Source organism: Fundulus heteroclitus, chromosome 11 (genome assembly GCF_011125445.2).
Source record: "Fundulus heteroclitus isolate FHET01 chromosome 11, MU-UCD_Fhet_4.1, whole genome shotgun sequence".
NCBI classification, from domain to species: domain Eukaryota; kingdom Metazoa; phylum Chordata; class Actinopteri; order Cyprinodontiformes; family Fundulidae; genus Fundulus; species Fundulus heteroclitus.
The window spans coordinates 10,672,364-10,693,764 of record NC_046371.1 but is presented as its reverse complement, the minus strand read 5'-3'; the positions used below and the strand labels follow the sequence as shown (position 1 = coordinate 10,693,764).

Sequence of the window (21,401 nt, the reverse complement as noted above, 5' to 3'; positions counted from 1 at the left end):
CATAAAATTAACCTATACTCAGTTTTATGACTTGATTCTCATAATTTCTAAGAATTTTCCAAAGTTTCACCACTAGTTGAGGGTAATGTGTGTTTTCATTCATGTTCAGCAGGAACATTTTGTAACTTTTTTAAACCATCGTCTTGAATCGTTGCACATTTCTTTAAATCTAATTAAGCCATTTAAATAACCGCATATTGTAAATTTGTCCTTACTGCACAGTCTCTAGTTATTGCCATCATTAGATTTTACCCTCGCATGTTTCCCTTCAAATCTGCTCCTGGTACACCTGAATTTCCTCGAGATAGTATTTATTTATTTAAATTTTATTCCAATGAAAAAATAATAATCTTTACCAGGTGTGTAAATTTTACAGCTAATGTTAGAAGACTTTAAAAAGGGAACCAGTCAAAAAGATAAAAAAGGGAAAGTTAGGGGGAACCCAAAAATGTTGTATTGTTTAAAATTAATCACAAAAGTCAGGATAAAATTTTACTTAAGTTACAACCAGTTAACAAAAGCTGACCCACTTTCTTAATAATAATAATAATAATAATAATAATAATAATAATAATACTACATTAAATTTATACTGCACTTTCCATCAAAAGATCTCCAAGTGCTACAAGTAAAAAAGAAAAAGAAAAAAGCATAAAAAATAAAAATCAAAAAAAGCTTTTTTCCACTTTAAGTTAAACGAATTCCGTTTTTATGGATAATAAAGTTTGATTAGGACTGGTTTTCCATCTAAAAATAAATGGTTTTTTTTGTTTCAAAAGGCTGTTTTTCTATAGCTTTTTTATTATTACAGCTCTGACAGCATCAACCCGTAGCGTCTGAAGCCCTCCTGGATGTTTCTGCAGGTCCAGGTCTCACCTGACGGAGGCGGTGCGGGAGCGATGCTCTCTGGAGTCCATCACCCAGCCCACGTGACACTCCAGAGGAGGATTGGAGCTGTGCCGAGTCTTCCTCTTCCTCGGTGTCTGAAACAACACAGACACAAAAAAAATGGAGTCAAATAAATACCTAGTCTCCCATCTTACTCATATATAAAGCTTCATCTCTGAGGCCAACGCACCTTGGCGTCGACGGGCCGACTCTCCTTCACCACCGGGTAGAAGCGCGGCGTCATGGTCGGGTCCTTGCGGTGGGGGGTGCGAGGCGTGCGGGGCGTCCGGGCACTGCGGTAGTTCGGAGACTCAGGCACGGTGGTGGGGAGCGAGCGGGCCGCCGAGGACGGTTCAGGAGCGCCGAAGAGTTTGTTCGCTAAAGCGTCTGTGGGGACTGGAGACAAGGAAGGGAAGGACGCGTCTCTAGGTGAGTAAAAACTCCACTGATGCAACGAGACGAGTCAAAGACGGCCACAAACTTCAACGTCTTTAATTAGGGCTGAACGATTTTGGAAAATAATCTAATTGCGATTTTTTTTCTTAATATTGCGATTTAATGCGATTTTTTTCTCCAGTTTAATTTATCATGTCTTTTCAAACATATACAAACAACAAATCATTTTGTTTCCTCGCTGTGCAGATTAGTTGCTAAAAGACCCACAGCATCTAAACTCAGAGCAGAAATGATTGCCTTCTGCCTACAATATATTTCAACCAAAATTGCAATTTTGACTTTTCTCTGCATTAACCACAAGCAACAAAAATGGCGTCTAAATAAAGACGTTTGTAAACAAGGACTATTTAAAACAAGAACTTTTAATGTTTCTATTAATCAGAATATTATTCAAGAGAACAGCTTTTAGTTGATTTGGACATCAATCCTTGTTGAACATAAAGTGCAAAATCCAACCAACAAGCAAGTCTACGTATTAAACTGATTGACCTGTATTTAATGCTATGTATGATTATATAAACTCTAAAACAACTGCTGCAGCTGTCTTCCCTTCCATGTGGAGGCAAACCCACTTTAAACATTTTACCAACACCAAATGATTCACTAATTGTTACATAGCCAAAAATTTCAGACCTCTGCGATTTGGAAATTGCGTTTTTTTAAAATCACGATTATATTGAAAATGTGATTAATTGTTCAGCCCTACAAAGTATCAACTCAGAGTCGGTCATTTATCTATAAAAAGGTTGAAAACAGTGAATTATTCTCATTCTGTCACACATTGAAACCCAACAAATTACATTGAAGTTTGTGGAAAGGTTTACAGAGCAATAAAAAAAAAAAAACTCACACTAAACCTCATTGATATAAATGAAGCCAAACGTTGAACATTAGCATAAAAAGTGTTTTCTTACTTTGCTGAGGCCGCGGGGGACCGGGGGGGACCTCCTGATTGGGGTCAACAGGAGGTTCAGGCGTCAGGCAGTCGAACTGTTCCCGGCTGATCAGGTGGACCTTCTTGAAATTCTCCACCTCTTGCTGCAAAGATGCCACAAACAGAATAGATTAAAAAAAAAAAAAAACAGAGAGCAACAACGGTTCTTCAGAAGCTCAGGGGCACGACCGGGTCAGAATTTATGAAAAGAACGGCGGAGGAAAAGAACGCCGCCAAACGGATCGTCATCATCAGACCTGATGTGCAGCAGCAAAACTCAGCCGCCCTAAACCCTCGCCTTGCCTCAGATTAAAAAACACCACCAGCTCGTTTCAGGCGTAGGAAAAGTGACCCACGTTCTGAGCGCCTCCAGATCTTTGAGCGTCCATCTTTGTCTCCCCGCCCCCCCTGCAGCCCGTCACAGGCCTTCTAGGTGGGGGTGGGGGTCTATTTATTAACGAGTCGCCTCAGTTCCACGCGGTGCTGGACAAACGCCGGTGAACCCGTGAAGGTCCCGCACAACAATGACACAATGCAGCAGCAGCGGAGGCAACAATGCAGAACAAAGATGAGCGACCGCTCGGCGTTTCAGCTCCTAATCCAGAAAAAGCTCCAACTGAAGGTGCAGAAAGCTCCTCGTCCTCAGAGCAGAAAAAAAAGCCTCCAAAAAGCACAATAATGCTAACCCAGGGTGCTTGCTCTTTTTCCAAATTAAAATTCCAGACTTTTTTCAGACTTTTTCAAAACTGATTTTTTTCTCCCCCACCGCCTTAACTTTATGTACTTGTATACTTCTGTGCCTACTGCCTACTTCATTGGTTGAGATTGTACAAACTGTTTATTAGAAATGTTAATTTTTATAGGCCAGTATTCAATAAACAAATGCATTATTCACAGTAAATTATGCTTTTACTGATGAAAACGTTTCAAAACATGAAAATCACAAGTACATGAATTTCACATCAAACAAGTGTTTGATTCCATTAGGCTAATACAGTAAGTGACCAGTTAGTAAAATTATAGTTTTATAGCCTACCTTCCTATTTCTCATTTCACAATGCCTTTGAGCATACTGTAAAATTCTACCACACATTTTTTCCCATACTTTATTAAGACTTTCACACAAAATTCAAGACTTTTCAAGGTCTGGAAAACAGTGTTTCAAAATTCCATACTTATTAAGACTTTTAAGACTTGCGCAAGCACCCTGTAACCTGACACAAGCCAGACGTATGTTGCTCCGCCTAGCTCCACTCACATCTGGGACATCTCCACAGAGAGTGATTTCTCCAACAAATTTTATTGTCTAGCCAATCAGGACGCAGGGCTGGAGTTTCATAGATGTGACGTAGTGGAGACGCGACCGTGAAGTGAGACTGTTTTGATAGCAATGGCGGCTCGTTGAGGAAGCAAGCGTTAACATTGATGCTGCTATTTCTTCTGTGTTGTCCAATCTACCTAATATTGTTTCATTAAAAGAACATCAGAGAACGCCTCTGAAGGCTTTTGTTGGTGGAAACCATGTTTTCGCCCTTCTCCCGACCGGATTTGGCAAGTTTTGTTTTCCAGCGCACGCCCGTGTTGGAGCGGTTAGCGCGAACCATATTAGGAGGCCTTTAGTCCTCGACGGTGTGAGTGGTTGAAATAGCACGTCGATAAAGATGACAGACAAGTGGCTTATCCAATCATATGCAAGGATTTTTGATAAGGCCCAGCCTTCTGAAACGCCATTCCTATGGCGGTGTCCCAGATGTATGTGAGTGGAGCTAGGCGGAGCTAAAGTCCCTTAAATGAAAGTTGCGTCATGGGCGTTCCATTTTTTTCGGGTCACGTGATCTCATGCGGCCATTTTGGGTCTAGGTTCAGCTAAGCTCAGCGCGTTTACAACACTGCGAGCGACCGATTTCTCGTAGCTCTGCTTGAACAGCAGGATGCGCTCACGAAAACCTCACGACGGCCGACTGAATTTCAAACATGTTTGATTTTCACCGACCGTACAATTTTTTTATGTGAAATTTTCTTATGAAATTTTCATATGGACCACGCTAATGTGCACTAAGTAGGCCAAATCTGGGTGAATATTAAATACTTGTGACCTACTATAGTAGTCTACTACTAGTACATTTACCACTCAGCCAGTGCTGTTGTATTTTCTTTTTAAAGACATACACTGTAATCAGTTTAAGGGTCATAATGATCTCGATAAAACTAAATTTATTGCGTAGCATAATGTGTGTCTGATTTTTGTCCTATGGGATCAATTCTGGACTTCAAGACAGGAAAAGAGAAGTTTACAGTTCACTTAAAAATGTCTCTCTCAAGTCTTATTAAAATGTAATATCAGCTTTTCTGGATGCCTAGTAGGTGATCATCAACACTCAGTTGTGTTTTATTCAGAACAACTGCCTGAAAGGTATTAGAAGGTGCGAAACGCGCATAACATAACAGTGTTAAAGCGCCTGCCTGTGGCAAGTTTAGACCCAAAATGGCGCCACTCGCTGAGTTGGCGCAACTTTCATTTAAGGGACTTTAGGCGGAGCGACATGCGTCTGTCTTGTGTCAGGTTACAATAATGCGGCGTGGAAGCTGTGACAGAGCCAGTAGAGCGTAGAGACCCCCCCCCCTCACCTTAATGGTGGCGTACTCCGGCTCGTACTTGTCGTCCCACAGGTCCTGCTCGTAGTAGAAGAGCCCGTCGTTGATGACCTTGACCAGCTCGTTGGTCAGCTTGGCGCGCGACGTGTGGTGCCCCGTGCGGTCGCCGCCCGGGTGCTTCCGCAGGTACGGCGGCGTCTGCGTCACGATCAGGATCTTGTTGACGTCGTGGTCGTCCAGCTCGCCGTCCGTTTCCTCGTCCGACCAGTCGGTGAAGGTGTTGCGGCGTCCGTCCATCTGCTCCATCTCCTCGTCGAACATGAAGTCCAGCTCCTCCGGCTCGTCCGGCTCCGCTCCGTCCTGATGCCACAACAACAGACACAGGAGTTTTATTAGCGCGCCGCTCAGAGAGCCGACTTACAGCCGGCACAACAGCTGTGAGGACAGGAAACTTTCTACTTAAATGTTTCTGCTTTTCTAGACTTTTTGGTAGGGCTGGAAGATATAGAAAAAAAATATCGATAAAATAGAAATCATATTGATCAATATTGATAAGTAAACAAATTAAAAACCTATTTTAAGTGCAGTCCTGGTTATTTTATGCTGTGTTTTAATTACCTGTTTATAGATACAGAACACACAAACACTGAATTCAAACTGAACCCTTTATTCAACCAAGTTTTGACCAAAACTTAAAGTTTTAAAAAAAAAGAAAAAAGAACGCATGCTCTCTGAACTCCTTGAAGGGGGCGGAGCTTGGTTCCTGGGTCTGCGTTGTGATTGGTTGGGAGGAAGTAATGACTGTAATATTAACCTACATGATAGGCTAGAATGCAAAAAGTAGGAAAACTATTATTCTATTGAACTTTATATTGACCTTTTTTTACATCTTTTTCATACGTCTATCGATCGATATAAATTTTAATTGAATTATCGCCCAGCTCTAGTTTTTGATTCATCTAGTTGGTGCCTCCCGTTGTATCAAGCCTTCATGCTGCTGACCCTCCCCTTCCTGTTGCTGTGCACTGACTGTCAGCTGGCTGAAAGGTTGTTGCATTTCCTTTGCCAACTACAAAGTCAAATTTTGGATGTTTGGAAACATTTCAGGACACAAAATACAGCAACACTGTTAAGCAGCCAAATGCAGACAAGTTATCAAGCTAACATTAACTAGTTACACTAGTTTTACTCACAGGGAGCCAGACGACAAGCAGGTTTAAAGTTCCTGCGCGATAACGTCGGCAATGTTTCGCCTTTGAATCAGAACATAAACGACAATAAAAGAAGCTCCAGCTGACATTAATCAAACTGTGATAAGCCATTTAATTCTAGCAGCATTAGGGATAAATGGTTGCTTCAGCGTTTTCAGTAGCTATGTTTACAAAATGGTTTAAAAAAATAAAAACTGCATTCATCAAACAATATTAAATTTCAGGCCTTTAAGAAACGGAAGAGGAGGAAATTAAACAGATATTAAATTATTATTATTATTTTTTTTTTTTACAAACTTTTCCTGATTGGAAAATAGCACAAGAACTTTCGATTAATCATTTTACTATTGAATATATTGTGCAGCTCTACTGCAGATCAGTGCACTACACTGCAAAAACGGATCTAAAAATAAGTAAAATGTTCTTAAAATTAGTGTATTTGTCCTTGATTTGAGCAGGTAAATAAGATGATTTGCCAATGGAATAAAATTTTTGCCCTTAAAATAGGAACAACTCATCTCCATCATCTTATTTCAAGTGCAGGATGTCTAATTATCTTATTTTAGGGGTCAAAATACTCATTGCATTGGCAAATAATCTTATTTACCTACTCAAATCAAGGACAAATACACTAACTTTAAGAACATTTTACTTATTTTAAGTTCCGTTTTTGCAGTGTAAAAGCCTCGTCCGATCACCAGGTAACCCTCACCTTGTTTCCTGGGGTAACGGGCGCGGGCGAGGAGCCGGACTGGGGGACCGGAGACCGGAGCGAATCGTCTTTTTCCTTCTGTTGCTGCAACGAAGGGGCCTGCATCAGTGGACCGAGCGTGAGAATAGGAGGAGGAGGAGGAGATGGAAAGTGGTAAAAGATGCAGAAATGGAAAAACTAACACCTAATTTTATGTCTTCTGAAGCGCAAAAACAATGAAAAAAAAATAATAAGACATGCAAAAACTTCTCATATTGAGCTTAAACCTACAGTTTGAGTTTTTACCTTTAATAAATAAATCAGTGTGTGTTTAAAACAGAACTAGACGTAATGAGATGAAGTGAGCGGACACGTCCATGGAGCTTATGAGTTTTCCCAACCTTTGGTCTGGCGGGTGAAGCTCGGGGCCTCTTCTTCACCTCGATCCAGGACTCAGAGTCCAGGTCGGGTAGACTGGCGGAGAGGCCCTTTGGCATCGTCTTGAGGTTGGACATGTCGGCTTCAGTCTTGGTCTGCTGCTGCACTGGTGTGGAGGATCTGGAGGATCCTGCGGCAGACACACACACATCCAGTCAAGTTTACGTTCTAAATCTCCAAAAAGCAGAGAACCGATCATCGTCCGTCACATACAGAAAATCCCAATTCAATAAAACGCATCAAAACCGAGAAATCCGACTGTTCTCAGGCCATAAACGCAGCAACCAACAGCATGCACTTTCATGCATTTTTGTTTTAGTTTAATAAAATTAAAGATGATGGTTTGATGCATACACCCTTTTAGCATTTGTTTTAGTTTGTGCTTAGGGGGAAAAAAAAAGACTAAATTTGATTTGGCAGGTCAGACCCGGAAGACATGAAGAAAACTTAATTTTTCTGACTAAAACAGGAGAAACCAAAGAGGCAGATTAATTTCACCTCTGAGCTCCTCGGTCAGCTGCCTGGGAACGAACTCGGGACAGTTGATGAGCTGGGAGAAGTCCGTGTGCGTGTGGTTGGGCATCATCAGGCCGGGAAGAGGCCACTTCTCGGGATCCTCCTTCCGGCGGATCTTCATGTCGATCACTTCCACTTCTTTGCTGTCCTTCAAAGCCTGCCGTCAAACACAAAACCAGCCGCTTAGCCTGAGTGCTAAAGGAAGTCCACAAGCACAAGATTTAGATGCAGATATCTTTGTTGTTTCTGCTAAATTCAGCTAAAAAAAAAAAAAAAAAACGGGGAATAATCTACATTGTTAAATCAGCGTTTAACCCAAATGTTTTTAAAGAAAAAAATAGCAGCAGAGTAAAAAAATAAATTAAAAAGGGTTTGTATAAAAAGAAAAAAAAAAAAAAACCTTGAAAGGCACTAAAAATAAGGGGATGTCTAAATACCTTTACACAGTATAATGAATAACATCCAAATAATGGAAAGAAAAAAAGACAAAGAAAAAAAAAGCAAATAAGTAAAAGAAAATGGAAAGAAAAAAGAAAAAGTGAAAGAAATGGAAAGAGAAAAGAAAAAAGTAAAAGAAAGTGAAATAAAAACCATAATAAAACAAAAGAAAAAACAGGAGTCCACAAGCACTTTAGATGCAGATATCTTTGTTGTTTCTGCTAAATTCAGCTAAAATAATGAAAAAAAAAAAAAAAAAACGAGGAATAAACCCAAATGTTTTCTAAAGAAAAAAATAGCAGCAGAGTAAAAAATAAATTAATATGGATTTGTATAAAAATAAGGGGATGTCTCAATACCTTTACACAGTATAATGAATAAAATCCAAATAATGGAAAGAAAAAAAGACAAAGAAAAAAAAGAAAGCGAAAGAACAAAAGCAAATAAGTAAAAGAAAATGGAAAGAAAAAAGAAAAAGTGAAAGACATGGAAAGAAAAAAGAAAAAGTAAAAGAAAGTGAAATAAAAACCATAATAAAACAAAAGAAAATCCAGGAGTCCACAAGCACTCAGATTTAGAAGCAGATATATTTGTCGTTTCTGCTAAATTCAGCTTAAAAAACGGGGAATAATCTGTTAAATCAGCGTTTAACCCAATTGTTTTCTAAAGAAAAAAATAGCAGCAGAGTAAAAAATAAATTAAAAAGGGTTTGCAAAATTTTTTTTTTTTTGAAAGGCACTGAAAATAAGGGATGACTCAATACCTTTACACAGTATAATGAATAGAATCCAAATAATGGAAAGAAAAAAAATACAAAGAAAAAAAAGAAAGCGAAAGAAAAAAGAAAGCGAAAGAAAAACAAAAGCAAATAAGAAAGTAAAACAAAATGGAAAAAAAGAAAAAGTAAAAGAAAGTGAAATGAAAAGCATAATAAAACAAAAGAAAAACCAGGAGAAAAAAAGAAAGAAAAGGTGCACTTCCTTCTGATGACGGCATTAAACACTTAAACTGCGTCTTAAACTGCTTTCTCTTCCTTTACAGTAGCGCCTCTAAACCAGGCGTGTCCAAAGTCTGGCCCGGGGGCCACATGTGGCTCCTGTACTAATTGTGTGCAGCCTCCCCAACTGCATTTTACGGAGGAAGACTATCTGATCCTAAATTCTGAACTTAAAATATATTTGTTAAAGTCTGTAAATTACTATATTTATGGTGCCAAGACATGCAGCCCATGTTCCTTGGTCTTAGTCCAGGCCTGTGGACCTTTACTGCATGTCATCCCCTAACCTCATTTTCTTTCATAGTGCCATCAAATAAAAAAAACCCTGGAGCATCAAAATGAATATTTTTAAACAGCCTGTGTTCCTGACTGTGTCACCCTCAGAGGAAGTTATTAACAAGGGTCTGAAATAATAAAGATGTGCCACTAGGTGGCGATGTCGTAAAAATCAAACTGCATTTTAAAATAATGGGGAAGATTCTGAGGATTCATCACCTCAAGCATCACTATGTACGTTTTGACCCAAGTGTTAGCTTAATTTCAGATACATTAAATGATTTTTCAGGTCAACACGTATTGAAGCTCTGTGCGGGCTGCCCTTCTCAAAAAGTCGCCTATGTAACTTGAGAAGGTTGGATCGGTTAGTCTGAGCTCAGACTGCCGTCACCACAAAACAGACGAGACACCCGATCAGACACATTTCTGGTTCTCTGATGTAGGATTTAATCTAGAGGAGTGGATGTGTCCCCGTCTTTCCAAGTAACTCTGTGACTCATTCTACCGCTCCAAATTGGTCTGCTATCAGAGTCCAAAACACAGAGGAAAGCTGATTAATTTTGCAACATTGCAGTGTTGCTAGTGGCCAATAGGGGCGCTAAACCTGGAAGTCACAAGTATAGCGCCCCTAGTGGCTAAAAGTTAAACAGTGCTGCTTTAAAAGTTTTGACCTTTTCTCATAAGAAACTCAAAGCTTGAGGTACTATTTTATCACATAAAATCCCCCCAAAATACATTGAAGTTTTAATTTGAACCAAAGAAACCATCTAAATCTTTTTTATCTCAGATCTTGTTGCGTTTAAATCACCAAAGAGAAACAAATACCTGTGCTGATGTGCAATTAAACAGAAAGTGATCATGTGCAAGAAGTACTGCCAAGTGTCCCCGGTCCTACTTTGTCACACTAAATCTATATTTTAAAGTAGATATTCAAAAAAAAAAAAAATTTAATTATCTCAGTATTTTTTCACCCTAAACTCAATTGCTGCATAAAAGCTACACTTGAAAGCTAATATAGCCCCATACAGGGCCTATATTATTGTTTTTTATTAATTAATCCGAAAAATGCTTTTTTAAATTAGTTTGGTTAACATTGTTTTTGACAGTTTCACAAGTTAATTACTGACAATGTGCAAATGTGATAGTGTTTGCGTGTTCACCTCTAGAATAAGGTTGACGTCTGTAGTGAGGGCCTGAACTCGGTGGAAACTGGCGATGAGTCCGACCGGCAGGAAGCCTTCCTGATCCATCTTCCTCCGCAGGAAAAAGTCCCGCTCCAGGTTGTCCAGGCTGAAGTAGTACTCTCTGAGGGAGGCAGGAGACAACATGTAGTCATCTGCATAGCTGACTTATTATGGGAAAGAGCCAGAAACAAGAAGGTTTGTGGTTTTAATGGTAACAAAACACTAAAATGCGGTTTAAAGATGGCCATTGCCTCAAACGTTTTGGCTAAAACACTTCATAAAATAGATTTCAGATTAGCAGTTTTATTTTGGGCCTCTTATAAACTCTATATTTAGTTTAATGTTTGAAAACTTAATTTACTTAAGCAAGGCCTAAAGCTGAATATTTCAGCATCTCAAGAACAGCCTCAGCATGTAAAGATGTTTGTAAGTCAGGAAAAGTTTTTGAACAAAACGCAATGACTAGTACTGCTACAACAAATTGATAAAAAATGAAAAGCGTTAGCAATATGTAGACGGAGTAATGTAGCATGTAGTGGTTTTACAGATTCACTTGTTTTGTTAAAATCACTGTTCATATAGACATTGACTATTAAATTATTGACTAAAACTAGCCAAAATAAACTTCTTTATTTGAAGCAAATTATTTATCACCTAATATTATTGTAACAGAACAAGTAGCAACTTGTTTTGTGTGCTTATTCAGTCCAAATGTTCTATTATAGGGAAAAAGAAATTGAAATACAATTATTTTTGTCAGATTCATTGATTAATCGTAAAAATAATCAAACGAATAATTGATTATTAAAATAATTGTTAGTTGCAGCCCTAGTTGGAAAGTTTTTTACTCTACATTAAGGTTATATTTGGACAGATTGTGGATCATCTGATATCAAAGGATTTAATGATTTCAGCTCTTCTGTCAGCTGATGTAATAATAAAAGGGATCAATTCACAAGAACGCAGCGCGTTTTTATTTGCAGAGGTTTCCAGGATTTTGCTTTGGGCTGCGATCAGAGCTGTAATCTTCTCTCTCCACTAAAGTCAGTCAGAGAAGAGACATGAGGAGCTCATCACTTCTACAGCAGCTCGGCGGCCGTAAAAAACCCTCTGAAAACTGCCCCGTCACATTCATCGCTCCTTATGGCGCACGCTTACATCTGCCTCTTGATGTAGTCCTTCAGGAGGTCCTGGTCCACAGAGTAGAGCTCGCTGCTGCTCATGTTGTCGTAGTAGTAGGTGACAGAGTTGCTGAACTTCTGGCCGTAAGATCCGTCTTTTGCGTCGTACGACTTGTAACCGTAGTGGTAGTCGTAGTGACCTGCGAAGGAGAGAAGCAGATGATTATATTTTTTTTATATACAGATTCAAGTCCAATAACAGTAACCAGACAGAAGCAGCTGCAGAAATAGCATTTCATTCAAATTTTCGCTCATAATTATAACTTTTCTCTACAGAGTGCCATTCTAAGTGTAAGAAACTGGAACTGGATTTATGTTTTCCCGTTGATTATTCATCGTTATTAGGAGCATCGCCTCATATTCTCTAATAACAGTGCAGCCCGAGCCAGCCAATAAAACGGGCCGGGCTCCTGACAGAGTTAAACACAGACTGGTACTGCTGCAGGCCCGTATTAAGACAATGTGGTGCCCCTGGGCACTATACCTCAAAGCCCCCCCCCCCCCCCCTAACCCTGTCCTCCGGTCAAAAGCATCAGACATAATCAAGGTGATTTATGTAATGTAATTTACTATTTACTAACTTACACAACTACATGTAGGCATATGAGCAGTGACCAATATTCAAATATCTCATTTTAAAATGTTGAAATCAAAAACATCTTGATTTATTTATAATTTATTATTTATCATTTATTATTACTATTATTATCAGTGTTCACAAAACGAATAATGCATGGTCTTTCAATAATTTCAAGTAAATAATATAACAATTTATGAAAAATATATTTTTAAAGCATGTGTCATGTGGTGCCTGCCCCCCCCCCCCCCCATCCCATTGTTGGTGCCCCTGGGCACTGGCCCTTATGGATAATCTGGCCCTGACTGCTGCGGTCTAAGGGGAGGCGACACGCTGCAAATGCAACACTTTTAAGAGTAAAAACAAAAACATATATATATAGGGCTGGGCGATAAATCGATTTAATCGATTAATTTGAGTTTACATTTTTTTAAGAATAAATTTTTGGAAAAAAAAAAAAAAAAAAAAAAAAAAAAAAAAAAAAAAAAAAAAAAATCGGGATTTTATTTTTCCAAATTAATCATTGGGCTTCCGTGAAGAGATCAGCACACAATGCTGAATATATGTTTAGGAAAATATATGGTCAAAATAGTGTAAAAGAAAACCTTTTTTTTTTACCGTAATGCGAGGCATTTTATTTACTCATTTAAATATTTTTTTAAACTTAGTTTGAAGTTACACAAGTGATGTGAAGCCTGCTCTTAAAAGCAAGTTTTTAAATTATTTCTTTTTATGAAAAGAAAAGGAGGAAAAAAGAAATCGATTAATCGGATTTGGTAAAGTAAAATCTGAGATTTTATTGTTAAGCCATATCGCCCAGCCCTACATATATATTATTTTGTAGAAAACAGATATTGACGTCCAACAGTTTTTTTGGTCGACATATCCAGACAGCCTTACACTTAATGTGACGGTTTTTAACAAATTTTGGTAATCCTAACGGACCTAAAACAGAAAAGGTTTAAGCTCATTTAATGTCAGACAGAGTAAAAAAAACAAAGAGTCTCTTTTCATGGATTTTATGCAAGCATCTCATTTAAACTGTACCTGAATAGGTAATGATTACAAAGAACAAGAAGAAATCAAAAGATCTGATCATTTGGGACAGAAGATATAAAAACTATAGACTAAAACAAGTAAAAAAAGGCTTATTAGTTTACAAACAGGTTTATTTCTGAAAGCAGCGACAGTCTAACGTCGGCTCAGAACTGGAATTTTGTCCTTTTAACCCAATTTTAGCAAGAACCAGCCTAAATGCTGCGATCAGAAACTTCACAGTTCTCCCCACATTTGTTGACTCGGAGAAGAGACATGAGGAGCTCATCACGTCCACAGCATCCCAGCAGATTTTAAAACTCTGGCTAAACGCGGACATTAAAGGACTGTCATAACAATCAACAGCAGGAAAAGCAGAGATGATTATGATGATCATCATCAAGCCCCGGCTGTTTTTAAAGTCTTACTTTTGTGTGTGGAAGGAGGACATGAAACGCTTACCTCTGCCACGGCCTCGTCCTCGTCCCCTTCCTCGTCCGCGTCCCCGACCTCTGAATCCTCCGCGGAACGGCGCCCCCTCGCTCTTCACGCTGGACACCTCGTCGTGGTCGTCGCGCCACTCCCGCTCGTACTTCTGACTGTGCCAGTCTGCCAGAGCAACACAACGTCAGCCACGGCAGCACAAGCCCAGAAAGCTTCGCTACAAGCGCAGGTTTCCCCGGTGGAGACATAATAATCTCCTCCCTCCCTCAGACTGACCTCGCAGGTCGTTCCTGGCGTTGGGGGGCAGGCGTGGGTGTTCGTTCTGTCTGCTGTTGTTCCTGGAGGCCGAGCGCTCCCTGGGACCCTCCGACTTCACGTCGATCATCAGAGGAACCCACTTCTGCTTGTTTGCTGTTCGTGACGACATGCAGCGGGAGAGCAGTCAGTCAAGAACTTAGAATCCAGGCTTACAGCACTTTTCTTTTCCTTCTTAAAAATAAAAAATAAAAATTCAAACCAATTTTTTAGTCAATTGCTAGAATGTAAACTGGCAAATTTACAAAAAGATAAAAAAAAAGAAATTTTCTGAAACATTTTAGGACAGAAACGTCTTTAATTTCCTAAAAAGTTAAAACTGTTTCATTGCCTGCTCCATGAGGTCATGAGCCATAGAAGTGCACAATTTTATGTTTTTTTCTCTCCATAAAATAAAAACCATGAGGAAACCTTCAAATAGACTGCGAGGGATAAAGTTGCTTTGCGTTATTTGTGTGTTCACAAGAATCCATCTTGTACCGCTCCTGGTTTCAACCGTTTGTGTCCAAACCAAAAACGGTTTGGGCCAATCACGTTACAGTATTAAGGTTTAAGGCGGGACATACCGGTGCGACGAAAGCAAGAGTGGCTGAGTCCACAGCTACACCAACACAAACATGGCAGCACAGGACGCACGCATTGCTGCTGCTGTCACATCTGTTTTGTCAGAATCCATAATTTCTTTTTTGATAGTAGAACAGAAAGAAATGTCTTCACCAGCTCGCCTTCTTGTGGATTCTCATAACGCATGCTGCTTACGTTTTAATTTGATACCTTGATTGGCAAAAACCAACCTGTGGTAGGCGGGCACTAGGCGTTGCTTCGCCCAATCAGCTCAGAGAGTTCTGCTTACATTCCCTTATTTCCCCGCACAGATTGAAATGGAGCAGTCCCAGAATGATAATGTGAAGAACTACACTGCTAAATCAATCTGGCTGGCCAGGTTAGGAGTAGAACATGAAGAAACAAAAAATAAATAAATAAATAAATAAATAAAAAATAACTCATTATATTGAAAGCTACAGTCAGCGATTTTTCCCCAAGTCCCTTTTGGAATAACTGCACATGACCATCTTACGTGCTCTTCCAGTCCTCAGGGGGATCGCGTGAATAAAAATCTCCCAAATTCACTCTGGTCTTGTTTCTTTCTACTGAGGCCTTCCTCCTCTTCTCATAAACATGAACACGGTTCACTTATAGCAACTCTCAGCCATGTTCAAAGTCTACAGCGAGAGCAGCGGAGCTACAATAAACGGCTAACTGCTAAGCTAACCGCTACGCTAACTGCTAAGCTAACCGCTAAGCTAACTGTATACATAAACACTAGGAGTGTGCAGCCAGCTAGCGGAAACAAAGAACACGAACACACATTGGCGTTACGGGAGCGCATCAGAATGATTGACCTGTGGGACGACCAATAGATAAGGTGATTATTGGAAGTTGCTCTCTGGTTCGAATAGCAGGGATTTGTTAAGTTTTACAAGCCTGCAGCTCCCACACAGATCGATTTTTTCACCTCTCCTATTAACTACTTTCAGGATGGAAGGACGATTTTACCAAGAATAATAAGTGTTTCTGGGATCACTTTGTCACACAGGACCGTTTAGACGTTTGGATTGTTTTTCCCCTTAAAAATAAAAACCTTAAATTTTGTGTTTACCTGTGTTGGCTGTTACTAATTTCTAAATTTGTTCGATGTTCTGAAACCCTTAAATGTGACAAACGTAATAGTAAAAAAAAAAGGAAATCGGGAAGGTGGCAAATATTTGGATGGAAGCATTGATTTACCAATAAAAAACAAACTTCAAATGGCGATTATAAAACTCTTTTCCTAAAAGTGATGTTTGAGGCGCCAAACTAATTTTATTTAGTAGCAGCAGGGATATAAACACTGCTGCCCCCTGCTGTACGCTGAAGTTTATAGCACACGAGGTGATAAAGAGAACATTTTATGACATTTCTTTATAGGAAGTTATTATAAAGATAATTCTAATATAAGTAACTGCAAATAAAATAATGTGCAAAACATTTTATCTTTAAGTTCAATTGAGGAAAGTGACATTTAAATGTAAGGAGGAAAGGTTAATTAGTTAGTATCGGGACAATATGTCATCTCTTATAGCTGGGTGCCCCACTCTGATCTAATTCTGACTGGACATTCTGATTAGTGTCAGATTAATGCTAATATAGCACCAACACTTCTGATATCTGGGTTTTCCTGTAGTAAAAAAAAAACACATGCAAACTTCTTTTTTTCCATCTCGGTCAGCTGGATGGGCGGCTGCTTTTTGTGGAGGGATGTGGATAATCTGAAAGTTTCACTTTAGAATGCAGAGCAGCAATAAAACCTCTGGCAGTCCCGGTGTTGGCCAATAGGGGGCAGCACCGAACTGCTGTGTACAACTCGTAAAAGCCTGCTAGGGTGTGCTTGTGACAGACAATAAAGAGGGTGAATAAAGGCCAGTCTGAAGAAAGGTGGTTGAGAAATAAATAATGAGGCAGAACAGAGACTGTGGGGGGAAAAGCCAGACCCCTGGAGGTCCGGCTAACAGTGAAGTCCCTGAGAGGCAGAGAGCTGCACAGGCTTCCTTCCTGTTTTAGGGCCAAGCATTAGCAGAGTTATTTTTATTCATGTCAGAATTAGCTTCTTTCTCAAATTCAGAAGTTACGTAGAGTTGCTGGTTAAATGGTCTCGGGTTAAATATTTTTGGAGTTTCCTTCTACAACAAAATAGTTGCTTGAATCTCGGCACGTTCCTCCAAACAGAACTGGTACCTGGGTCCAGTTGGGTGGGAAACTTATTCACACACATCTTCTCAGGCCTTTCCACAAATTGTCTTTGGGATTAAGATCAGGGTTTATAGTGATGGTCACTCCAAAGCGTGGCCTTTGTTGTCCTAAAGCCAATTTGTAACTAATTTCCTGGTATATTTAGGGTCATTGCCCCTAAAATGACCCATTCGATACCAACCTTCAAACCTCCAGACTGAGATCTTGAAATGTTTCTTCAATATTTCTACATGTTCTTTTCTCACAATGCCATCCATTTAATAGGGCAATCCTTGTTGCTGCAAAACGCCCCCACAACATGATGCTGCCACCACCGTACTTCACCGCTAGGGTTGGGCAATATGGATTAAAAAATAAATCTCCGATTTTATCATACCAAATCCAATTAATCGATTTTTCCTCCTTTTTGTTTCATAAAAACAAATTAAAGAAATTACTTTAAAACCTTGCTTTTATGTCAAGCATTTCGTCAGAGAGTTGGCCTGAATTCAAAGTGCAACTAAAAACAAGCTGTTAAACATGCTTGTAAAACAAGATGGCAGCCGTGCCATTATAAACAATGAAAATATAACAAAACATTTGCTGCTAGTGGTATTACACATTGAGCTAAGAACAGGCTTCACTGCACTTGGGAAATTCAAACTAAGTTAAAAAAAAAAAGTAAATAAGTAAATTAAGTACCTCGTATTATGGTAAATAAAAGTTTCCACTTAACAATATTTTGACAATACATTTGCCTAAACATATATTCAGCATCACATGCTGTTCTCTTCATGGAAACCCAATGAGTGTATTGGCAAAATAAAATCCGGATTTTCCAAAAATGAAATCTTAAAGAATTGTAAATTCGAATTAATCGATTAAATCGATTTATCGCCCAGCCCTATTCACCGCTGCAAGCGTCTTTTTTCCACATAATAGAACGGCGGCCAAATAGCTCCATATTATTTAATCAGACCACCAGAAATGAAGGGTTCTCTCCCAGAGAGCATTTTCAGACTCATCCGTCTTCTTTAGCAGCTTTTGGAATAATGGCTTCTTCCTGGCCGAGTGGCCTTTCAGCTCAGTCATCTCTCCTGCCTCAGTGTCTTCACAACGTCTTTTGCTGTTGTTCTGAGGTTGGGTCTCAGTTCACAGCCGAACACGTTCTTCTCTGGGACACCGAACCCGTCTGCTTTATTAGCTTAATGATGGCTGGAAATTCCCCATCTTTTTTTTTATTGCATGTGACTGTTGTGTCTAAATTATCCTTCGGTGTGTGTGTGTTTGCCCCGTGTCTCTGTTGAACCTGGAAACTGTCCCCCAGGTTGAAGGAGACCTGTGGAGGTCTATAATTGTCTTCCCAATATCTTGGCTGATTTCTTTTGATCCGTTTCCATTACGTCACACAAGGAAGCGGCGTGCTTTGAGGCGTTGCCTTAAAATACCGCAAACTGTCCAATGGTTTTCCTCCATTCAGCTCAAAACTTACATTTGTTGGTATTTAACTACTTTTGTAATCCAAACTGACCAAAAACAGGGCAGGTTTAGTCTGATTTAATGTCAGGCAGCAGGGAAAAGTGGGCATGACTGCCTACCACGTCTCTGAATACACTGAACACTGAAAGACGCCATGTTGTGAAGGTCAGAAAAGACTGGCTTCCTGCCAGAGTTTAAAACCTCTAATTTGTAGCAGAAACAGCAACCTGCTGAAAAATGTTTACTCAGGGATACTCACAAAATTAAATAAAGCTCCCCTTAAAGTGCCAACACTTTCAAACTGTGCCAACGTCTTCATGGGAGATTACACCATTAATTTATTTATCCATTTTTATTTCCACAATCTGCTAATCTGGATTACCAATCCCATCACTCCACCCCAACATCTCTGCACCGGTGGTAACAGCAGCCTTTGAGAAATGCCAGTCTTCCAAATAAAAAACTTGAAATAACCACACCTATCTCTTAGTCATCTACCTCGTGTCATTCCACTTATTACATTATTTGTCAGCAAATATGTTACTCAATAAATTTTTTTTTACTTAGTTTAAAATTCCAACCATTTTGAGGGTTGAGAATATTCTGACAGGATGGGCAGTGTAAAGAAATTATTTTAATTTCCATTAATTTCATTAAAGAAGGAAGGACACAAGGAAGAAAGGGAGGTGGGACAGAAGGAAGAAAGAACAGAAGGAGAGGGGAAGAAATAGTGGGCATAAGGAGAAAAGGAAGATGGGAGAGAAATGAAAGGACAAGGAACGAGACAAGAGACGTAGGAAGGAGAAAATGTATTGAAGGATGGAAGAATAGGAAATACACAAGGAGAGAAGGAAAGGATTAGAGATCGACCCGTTCAGGTTTTTAAGGCCGATGGCGATTATTCTGACAGTCTAGCCGATTGCTGAGATGTGCTGCCGATTTTTTGGGCCCGATTCTTTAAGCTGATATTGCGTTTTCTTTCCCCATTTACATGATAAAAATGGCAACAATTCCCAAAATTGTGTTTGAATCTGCTAATATTAATATGCTTTAAGTTTTAATTTGAAAGGTACACCGAAAAAACCTTGCATCATGACTCTCACAGCAACGCTTTGCTCGCACTTAATAAACATGTCACAGCGAGAAAAGAGCTTCTTTAGTTCAGTGGGAGGAGAAAAACAACACTGATCACCACTTTATATAAAGTTAGATGCTGTACGTTTAGTAATTGGTGATTGTTTCCCATGATTCTCCATGTAAACAGACAAGCACAACAATGTCTTCCCACCAGCTGGAACTCAGATGTGGGTTTAGATAATGGATCGGTGAATGGATGCTGATACAGAGGAAAAGTTCAACTCAAGTATCGGCCCTAAACATCAGCCGGCCGATGAATCGGTCCACCTCTAGACAGCCACAGAGAAGGAAAGAGGAAATGAGGTGGGAATGGAGGAGGGCATAAAGATGAGAACGAAACCAGAAATAAAGGACAGAAGGGAAAACTCAGCATCCAAAAAGTGGGATAAAGTTTAATATCCTGGGATCTAACTCCATTTTCTAGACTCTGCAGGAACCTTAAAGACTGAAGTTAATATTTGACTTGTCCAGCCACAAGTCAGACACCTGCTGGATATACTACCTGAACAACAGACACTGATTTAAAAATAATCTAACATTTTTCGACGTGTATTTTAAAAAAATGGATTATTAAAACATTTTAGTTTTCTACCACGATGAATTTCCAGTCGATATTCACCTTTTTTCTTCGTCCCGTTTTTCTGAGAGTCGTCGTCTCCGTTCTTCTCCTCTCCCGAGTCGTCAGACTTGGCCTTCAGGTTTTCCTTGCTCTCCTCGATGCTTTCCCTCTTCTCCTTCGACTCCTTCTTAGCAGTCGGCTTTTTGGGACCCTTGGAAAACACAGATAAGCATTTGCATATTAGTACTTCCAGATTAAAAAAAACAAAAACACTGGAGTGAACCAGTTTGAATTTAACCGTAGTGAAACCCCCGTGCACAAACGGCACACGTGTGCAGTCCCCCTGTCTGCGGCGCTCCCATCAAACAAAGCATCACCATCTCAGCTTAAGTCACCTGGGTCACAGTGATCGGAGTTGGAGCGCTGCGTGGATGAATGCCATCAAGCTTTAGTGGCACAGCAACAGTTCAGCAGTCCAGTGCGTTTCAACCGTTCATTTACATGCAGGTGGTGCAGGAAAAAACGCAATCCAAAGTTCAGTCGCCACAACAAACAATGCAGTTTAAAAAACAAGCGTTTAAGAAGGATTCAACCTACTAAAATACAAAATAAAAAACCACTGGCCTGAATTCCTGCAGAAACAAAAAGACGTTCCCCAAAAAAGTAAAATGTTGGTAGCAGAACAAAATCCCAGTCTAGTCAACCAGTACGCCTCTATTCAACCCAATATGTGACAGTTCAGCTTTGTCTTTGTCCTAAAGTACCAACTTCTGGTCAGACATGGCTTAAAAGGCCACTCAGTGAGGAAGAAGCCAACAGTTGACAGCTGGGCAGGAACAGAAAACAGATGGGTGGACACGGTGAAATGTTTTTAACACTTTTTTTTGCAGTTTTTGTAAACATATGGTGATTAAATGCTAACTGCACATCATCCCTACTACAGTGTGTATTACTGAAGTCACATAAATTGAGCATTTATTGATGTAAAGACGATCAGTGAGGAGTCGCCAGCAGATTTACTGCAGATGTTAAGAAATGTTGACTTGCATCACAGCAATGACTTAAAAAAAAATAACTTTATAGTCACCTCGTCAGCTGTTAAAAATGACCACATTTTATTTAAATGTGCAAAGCCACATTGTTTGAATTTTTTTTATTTATACGTCAGTAGCTTTATCTGGTTGCATACAAAGTTTTTATGAAAGATTATCACGTCCTGCTGGCGTATTAGTTGTTATTTTGGTGTTTTATGCTTTGTTTTTGCTCAATTTGTTAACAAAT

At 39.5% G+C, this 21,401-nt stretch overlaps 1 protein-coding gene across 3 annotated transcripts in view; it reads right to left on the bottom strand.

Annotated features, from left to right (window-relative positions):
• The window catches only part of larp1 (La ribonucleoprotein 1, translational regulator), a 68,379-nt gene that overhangs the window by 3,908 nt on the left and 43,070 nt on the right, over window positions 1-21,401 (bottom strand). For 2 of the 3 annotated variants that reach the window (XM_036142842.1, XM_036142844.1), the window contains 12 exons: window positions 20,181-20,331; window positions 14,138-14,272; window positions 13,880-14,026; window positions 11,783-11,945; window positions 10,601-10,745; window positions 7,712-7,886; window positions 7,177-7,343; window positions 6,797-6,895; window positions 4,907-5,233; window positions 2,259-2,382; window positions 1,079-1,284; window positions 877-983 (listed from right to left, as the gene is read on the bottom strand). In XM_036142842.1, the coding sequence (XP_035998735.1) occupies window positions 877-983; window positions 1,079-1,284; window positions 2,259-2,382; window positions 4,907-5,233; window positions 6,797-6,895; window positions 7,177-7,343; window positions 7,712-7,886; window positions 10,601-10,745; window positions 11,783-11,945; window positions 13,880-14,026; window positions 14,138-14,272; window positions 20,181-20,331 (1,946 nt within the window). The remainder of the gene's footprint in view (window positions 1-876; window positions 984-1,078; window positions 1,285-2,258; window positions 2,383-4,906; window positions 5,234-6,796; window positions 6,896-7,176; window positions 7,344-7,711; window positions 7,887-10,600; window positions 10,746-11,782; window positions 11,946-13,879; window positions 14,027-14,137; window positions 14,273-20,180; window positions 20,332-21,401) is intronic. The other variant, XM_036142843.1, reaches the window with a different exon arrangement.